This window comes from Drechmeria coniospora, chromosome 01 (genome assembly GCF_001625195.1).
Source record: "Drechmeria coniospora strain ARSEF 6962 chromosome 01, whole genome shotgun sequence".
Taxonomy (NCBI): domain Eukaryota; kingdom Fungi; phylum Ascomycota; class Sordariomycetes; order Hypocreales; family Ophiocordycipitaceae; genus Drechmeria; species Drechmeria coniospora.
The window spans coordinates 10,153,976-10,160,688 of record NC_054389.1 but is presented as its reverse complement, the minus strand read 5'-3'; the positions used below and the strand labels follow the sequence as shown (position 1 = coordinate 10,160,688).

General features: G+C 54.4%; 2 protein-coding genes across 2 annotated transcripts; one reads left to right on the top strand and one right to left on the bottom strand.

The window, feature by feature from the left end:
- Positions 1-329: 329 nt before the first annotated feature.
- On the top strand, positions 330-2,645 carry DCS_02691 (NCS1 family nucleobase:cation symporter-1; the record flags this gene model as incomplete). Its single annotated transcript, XM_040800018.1, has 11 exons — positions 330-364; positions 455-558; positions 644-741; positions 806-923; positions 996-1,097; positions 1,159-1,372; positions 1,427-1,781; positions 1,842-1,957; positions 2,022-2,099; positions 2,153-2,307; positions 2,365-2,645. The coding sequence occupies 11 exons, from the start codon at positions 330-332 to the stop codon at positions 2,643-2,645; spliced, it is 1,656 nt and encodes a 551-aa protein (XP_040660901.1).
- A 344-nt stretch (positions 2,646-2,989) lies between these two features.
- DCS_02690 (Vacuolar protein sorting-associated protein 54) lies at positions 2,990-6,522 on the bottom strand (the record flags this gene model as incomplete). The annotated part of the gene is made up of 4 exons (XM_040800017.1): positions 2,990-3,269; positions 3,325-6,193; positions 6,245-6,381; positions 6,437-6,522. 4 exons carry the CDS (start codon positions 6,520-6,522, stop codon positions 2,990-2,992), a joined length of 3,372 nt encoding a protein of 1,123 aa, XP_040660900.1.
- Between the last annotated feature and the right edge of the window lie 191 nt (positions 6,523-6,713).

Below are 6,713 nucleotides of genomic sequence, written 5' to 3'. Positions count from 1 at the left end.
TTCCTGGCGCCAGAGCACGCCCATCTTTTGCTGACGGCCTCGACCACCACCCTCTATCCATCCATCCATCCATCCATCCACCCATCCATCCAACCTACCGAGACTGACATTATACTTATGCATCTGTAACGAGTCGAGATGCTGCTCTCAGCTGGCATACTTACCGCCTTACGCAAGTGCACCTGCAAAAGCCGGAACCGTGCCCAATCTTCGCCGACCTCTTCCTCCCGATCTCTACTCTCCATCTGATCCCGTTCCATCAAAGCATCGTCCAGCGAGCGGTACCTACCTGTCTGGACCGCAACCCAGCCGCAGCCGCAGCCGCAACCATGGGCTGGTCGACAGTGAAGCAAAGGCTGGAATGGTAAGCGGACCGACCCCCCGTCGGCGTTCTGCTCGTCGCCCACAAGCCTCTCTCTCCGTCGACGGCTGACCACCTGCCTTCTGCCCGTAGCCCCAAGGATAAAGATGCACGCTACGACAACACGTCATGGTGCAACCGAGACCTGATTCCCATCCCTCTGGACCGTCGCACCTATGGCATATGGTCCTATGTTGGTACGGATGACCCTCGGTGTCACGCCATCGCAGACCATTCCCAGTTCCAACCCTCCTTGCCGGTGGTTTTCTGACCCTACTCCAGGATACTGGACAGTCTCCGGCTCCAACATCTCTGCGTGGTCCATCGGTAGCACCCTCCTGGCCTTTGGCCTGAGTCCGCAGCAGGCTATTGGTGTAGTCGTACGTCGACTCGCGGACCGCCGCGGCACATCCGTCTTCGTCATTCGCTAACCCTCTGTTGCAGGTTCTCGGAGGGCTCCTTACGGGAGTCCTGGCCGTTGCCTGCGGCTGGATGGGCGCAAACCATCACATCGGCTTCACCGTCTCCAGTCGCTTCTCCTGGGGCATGCGGGGCTCGTACTGTGAGCGTTGCCGGCCTTCACCGTCCTCTCCTCAACAGCTTTGGCCTGCTAACCAACGACCGCACACAACAGTTCCCGTGCTGTTGCGCGTCTTCCTCGCTTGCATCTGGTTCGGCATACAAGCCTTCTGGGGCGGCCAAGCAACCCGAGTCGCCATTGGCGCCCTCATTCCGGGTGAGCCAAGGCTGCCTCCGCTTCGCTGACCCCATCGCTGTCTAACTGCCGGAAATCCAAGGGTTCGCTCATATGCCTAATTCCTTTTCGCCAAGCTCTCACCTCCAGACGAATGATTTCATCGGCCTCGTCATCTGGCTCTCCCTCTTCGTTCCCGGCATCTTGATCAAACCCGAGCGGTTGCAGATTCCCTTCGTCATCTGCTTTTTCCTCTTTTGCAGTTGCTGCGTGGGCCTGCTCATATGGTGTGCTACCCCCACGCTCATCATCCGCCTGTGCGTTCGTTGACCATCCTCCAGGAGCGTCTCCCAGGCACATGGCGCCGGCAGCCTCTTCCACCAACCGGCCATGGCACCAAATGTCGGCTGGGCCTTCATGTTCGGCATTACCTCTGTCCTCGGTGCTTGGGGCGGCGGAACCATCGGTCAATCTGACTGGACTCGATATGCGAAGACGAGGCATTCTCCAACTCCTTCCCAGCTCATTGCATCGCCCGTGACGATATCCGTAACTGCCGTGCTTGGCATCATCGTCACCAGTGCGGCAGTTGATGTCCTGGGTGGAGGCATTATTTGGAACCCCATCATGCTCCTCGCCGCCATACAGGATTATTACGAGTCCAGCTCGGCCGCTCGAGCCGGCGTCTTCTTCGCCGGACTTGGACTGGTTGCCTCCCAGCTTTCGGTGAGTCTTCTTGATAGGAGCGACAGCGTGGTGCTTTATTCCTGAACCATCTCCCGGCAGATCTCCGTAGTCTTGAACTCAATATCTTGCGGCATGGACATGGCCGGGCTTTGGCCCAAGTATATCAACATCAGGCGCGGTGCATACATCATGGCCATAATCGGCATCGCCATTCAGTGCGTTTGATATCCGTGCCGCGAATCATGACCTTCGGAAGCACGATGCTGATCAGCCGCATAGACCGTGGCAGCTCTTGTCCACCGCTACCAAGTTCCTCTCCGTCATGGGTGGCTTTGGTGTGTTCCTGGCTCCTGCCACGTAAGTCGTTCCGCCCAAATTCCGTGTGATCCAGGCATCTAATATCTCATCAGCGGCATCTTGCTGGCAGATTATCACCTCGTCCGACGACACAAACTCAAAATTAGCCATTTGTACATCGGAGACAGTGCTTCCATTTACTGGTTCGACCACGGCTTCAACTGGCGCTCGTTCCTCACTTTCGGCATGGCCTCGTGGCCCTTGCTGCGTTAGTTTCCCTTGGGAATCATCCTCGTCGTCCTTGAACTTTGCTAACGGGCCACAGCCGGCCTCGTTGCCACCGTAAACAAGACCAAAGACGACACCGACGAAAGGTATGACGGCTGGGTCCGCCTCTACAACTTGACATTCCTCGTCGGCCTCGTCATGGCCTTCGTCCTGTTCTACACACTCAACCTGCTGTTTCCCGTGAGGGGCCTGGGTGAAGAATCCCCCTTTCTTGACAGTATTTCTGCCTCGGGGGGTCAGTCTCAGGGCAGCTTGACTGGAGCCGACCTAGAATCAGACAAGATTCAAGCGGAAGTATCGGTGTCGCAGCAATATTGACCCTGGAATCGGCCGACTTTGACCTGACAGTGGTATTGTACCATGAAAAGTCTACAATTGCATTCATGTACATATATGAGCTCCGATAAGTGACTGGTACCATGTGTCCCGATGAATGGCGGCATTGCCGCCTTGGTTGCGATGCCACACCCTGTCGGCGTCGACGTTGCAAGTGTAGAAATAAGCGCATGGTGATCCTGGAAGCTCGGCATATGGATGCTCGTCTGCCTGGCCAGTTTGCCGCCAGGAATAACATTCCGGTGGGGGAAGGGAATCGTAGTACTGTCAAAACAGCCCCGGAAGCTCCATAAATCGCCTGAACACTTACTCCAACTCACAACTGTTCATGAATCAGATGGCTCGACCTTTGCGTCAGGAGCCACCTCAACGGCTGCAGTGGAGTCTTGCGAGTCTTGCGCCTTCTCCTCTGCAACTTCTTTCGCATCCTCCGTTGGCACCTGCTTCACCTCCGCGCTCACCTGGCTAGATTCCTCGACAGCCTCGGCGGGAGCCTCCAACTTGATTTCTTTTGCCTTTACAATGCTCATGAGGTATTCGCCTGCATCACCAAACCCGTGGAGATTTCCAAGCTTCGAGGAAAAGAATTCCACGTTGCGGAGCATACTAGTATGCCGGATTAGCTACCCCAGCAGATACGCCCGAGTGGTCGAAGACTCACCTCTTATGACCAGCCTCGGTCCTAGGGTTGCCCTCGCTGAAGGCGGCCCCGATTTGCTCCTTGTAGCTGGAAAACACAGGCTCCATTATCATTGGAATCAACGCCTCCGGAAGATGCTTTGTTAGTGCCCTGTGGAGTGTCGTCGTCTCCTTTGCAAGAACTTCCATGAATTTGAGCGGGCCGTTGACCTCTTTGGCATCCCAGTCGGTCGCCTTGATGCTCTTAGCGTGTATCGCGGCTCGCCCTCCCATTATATCGACGAGCTTCTGATGAATACTGTCCTGGTGCTCCTGGAGCAACCGCCTAACTTTGTCAAACTCGCCCATGAGACTTGACGCGGCCGCGCCTGTGGGTGCGTGACGACGAACAAACTCCCGTGTATGAGGTATGATGGCGGCGATGAAGGCCAAGGCCTGAGAAGCCAATGCCAAATGTTTTGCGTTGATGTTTTTCAGGCCCGCCGATCGGGTTGCACCGGCTCCAAGGATCAACTGCGTGCAACGCGAGTTGAAAAGCTGCAAATACGCAATCAAAGATGCTGCCACATCTGTGGTCATCGATGGAATCCCAGCAATAAGATGCATGAAGTTGTTCATGCCTTCGAGACAGAGAATGGCTGAGTTAGGGAGCATAAAGCTTTCGAACTCGATAACGGCAGAACGAACTTTGTCCTTGCTTGCACCATTAGTGTCATCCATCGTTGGTTCCGCTAGGTCCCTCTCAAACTCCCGGTACGGCACCCATATCTTGCTGCTGTCCATCCAATCGGAGCCATCCTCTGTGCTGGACTTCAGTACAAGATCTAGTAGTTTGCCATTCTTCTCCGTAAAGTCTTTGGCAACCCATTGATCAGACTCCATGCCCACGGCAAGCTTCTGCATCTCCATGTCTCTATTTCGCTGGACAAAATCCTTGATGTGGCCGTTAACCACTGTCTTTAACGAAGTTCCACTTCTTCCGGAAATTGCCTCGCATTCGTTTGCGAAGTAGAGGTTAAGAGTGAAATAGCGGAGGAAGAAGTCAAGCGGCAAGTGGGTGGCTTGCTCTCCGCGGACCCTAAGGACCTTGACGATTTTGTCGTTCGCAACATCGACTGCTTGAGTTAGCAGCGTTGCTTCGTCAAGCGTTTTATGCAGCTCTTCTTGAAACCCAAAGACGTCATTAACCGAAATGCCACCGTGCCGATCTGGTTGGGGGCTGGTGATCGGAGACCTGAACTGTGGTGACTTGATCCCATCTCCTAGCGGAGAATCCGTGAGCGAACTTGCGATATCTAACAGCACCTTGACCTGCGTGGTCAGCCGTCGAAGAGTTTCCGTTACGCCAATATAAATTTTGATCAAGAGCTCCTCTGCGTCCTCGGGGTCCAGGGCACGCAAATTTCTCGCTAGATTTGCTGATTTTTCTTGGTTTGACCTCTGCCGTCCCCCACCAGCCGTGGAGACAGACATCATGGATTCGTTGTCATCATCGTTAGAGCTTGGAAGTGGTCGTCGGATCAGATTTTTTACCTCACGCAATACAATCTCTCGATAGGTCATCGCCGCTGTGGCAACATGCTTTGCTCGATGCAGCCCAATCATGCTCTGTAGGAGCTGCGTTTTGAGCTCTTGAGTGCCGTTAAGATAAGTTGGAAACACCGACGATGACCGCGTGTGCGAACCCCTGGAGCGAGATGTGGCATTGCTCCAGCGAAGAAGGACGTCAGCGGGAGTGACGGACTCGACATGACGCCGCAGATCAGCCATCAGGAAATTCGCAAATTGGGACTCGTACGCCTTGCCAATCCGGAATCGTAGGGTGCTGAGGTCGTTGTTGACTCCTTGTAGCGCCGATGCTGACCTCATATCACGCAGTTGTCGCCCAGAGTCTTCTTCGCTTTGGTCTCTCTCACCAGCAATCAGCTTTTCCAGAGAGTCGATCTTCACGAGAGCTTCATCCACCTCGCCGGCATCGACGAGCGACTCGCAGGTCGCAAATCCATCGACAATTTGACGTAATTGTAGGACGGCATCATTGAGTTGCCTCAGGTTCTCTCGTCGCCGACGTTTCTGCACAATCTGAAGACCACTTGAGACAATCTCCTCATCTAGTGCCTCGAGTTCTTTCCGTAGCACTTGTATCCGTTGAACTGACTCGGACGTTTCCGAATGCAGTTCTTTCAGAGACCCAAGAGCGGAAAAGAAAGTGGTCGAGGCGGTTGATATGGAGTTGATCAGGTGGACCTCGATGGTGTCCATGTACCATGATAGCTTTTCTTGAAGAATAGCGTTTGTCGCCAGCGCTTTCCTAGGTACCAAGTCGGTTCCACTTGCGTCTCCATTCTTGGGTTGTCCAGCATTTGGCGGTCGAACGACCTCTGACCATTCACTAACGACGTCAAAGGTTCGAGGGTTTTCGAGATGAAAGCCCTCGTCAAAGTACACAGTCGGTATGGTTGATAAAGGAGGCGGACCTAAGGATCCTTTTCGAAGGAAGCCGGTGCTTGACCTTCGCAAGGGGTTGGGCATCTCGACAGAATCAAGGGAAGCCAATGATGCTACTGAGCCCCTTCGGTCACCCTGAAGATTTGATGACGGTCGCAAAAGGCCATCTGCTACTGCTTCGGCGTGCCTGTCCACCCGCGAACCTCGCCGTGTGCTGGGTATTTCATCGTCATCCTCTTGAAGTCGTCTCAGCTGTTCGTATACCGGCCCTACGTGCGTGAGATACGGTGCGAACTCTTCGACATCGACGACCGGTATGTTTGTCAGCGTGACCGGAGGAATGTCTTTCGCCGTAGGAGGCTTGTGCGAGCTGGGGACAGGGAGCGAGGAATGAGGCTGGAACCCTGTTCGTACGATCGGAGGTTGCAATAGAGTCGAAATGGCTGTCCGTTTTTGTTAGTTGATGTCGGCGAAGGAAGCAGGATAGCACAGACCGTTTTGACCAGACTCGAACACCGAAGCTCCCCAAGTACTAGTAGAACTATCCAGAACGCCTCCGACAGAGTGCATTGAATTTGCTATAGAGCTTCGTCTGGAGCTTGTCCCAGGATGGAGATGGCTGGATCGCCGGCTGTGTGTATGATGTCAGTGACGTGCAGGCAGGGCAACATTATGTCACGCCATACCTGTGCATTGGGAATTCATGTCGGGTGGCGGGAGAGAGGGGGGTCAGGCTGTCGACCGACTTTCCAGCTGCCGGTGAAGAAAACATGGCGGGCAATAGGCGACCGATTTCGGTGGACAGTAGAGGGTGAAGAGCCGAAGTTGGCCTGATGATTGGCTTCTTGCAGCTTATCGGAGTATCATCGCTGGCAGAGGATTCGGAGGAAGTCGAAAGAAATAACGTGCAGTTAATGGAAGCTTAGGCCCTGGTCAAAGCTGTCATTCGAGGCCACACATCAT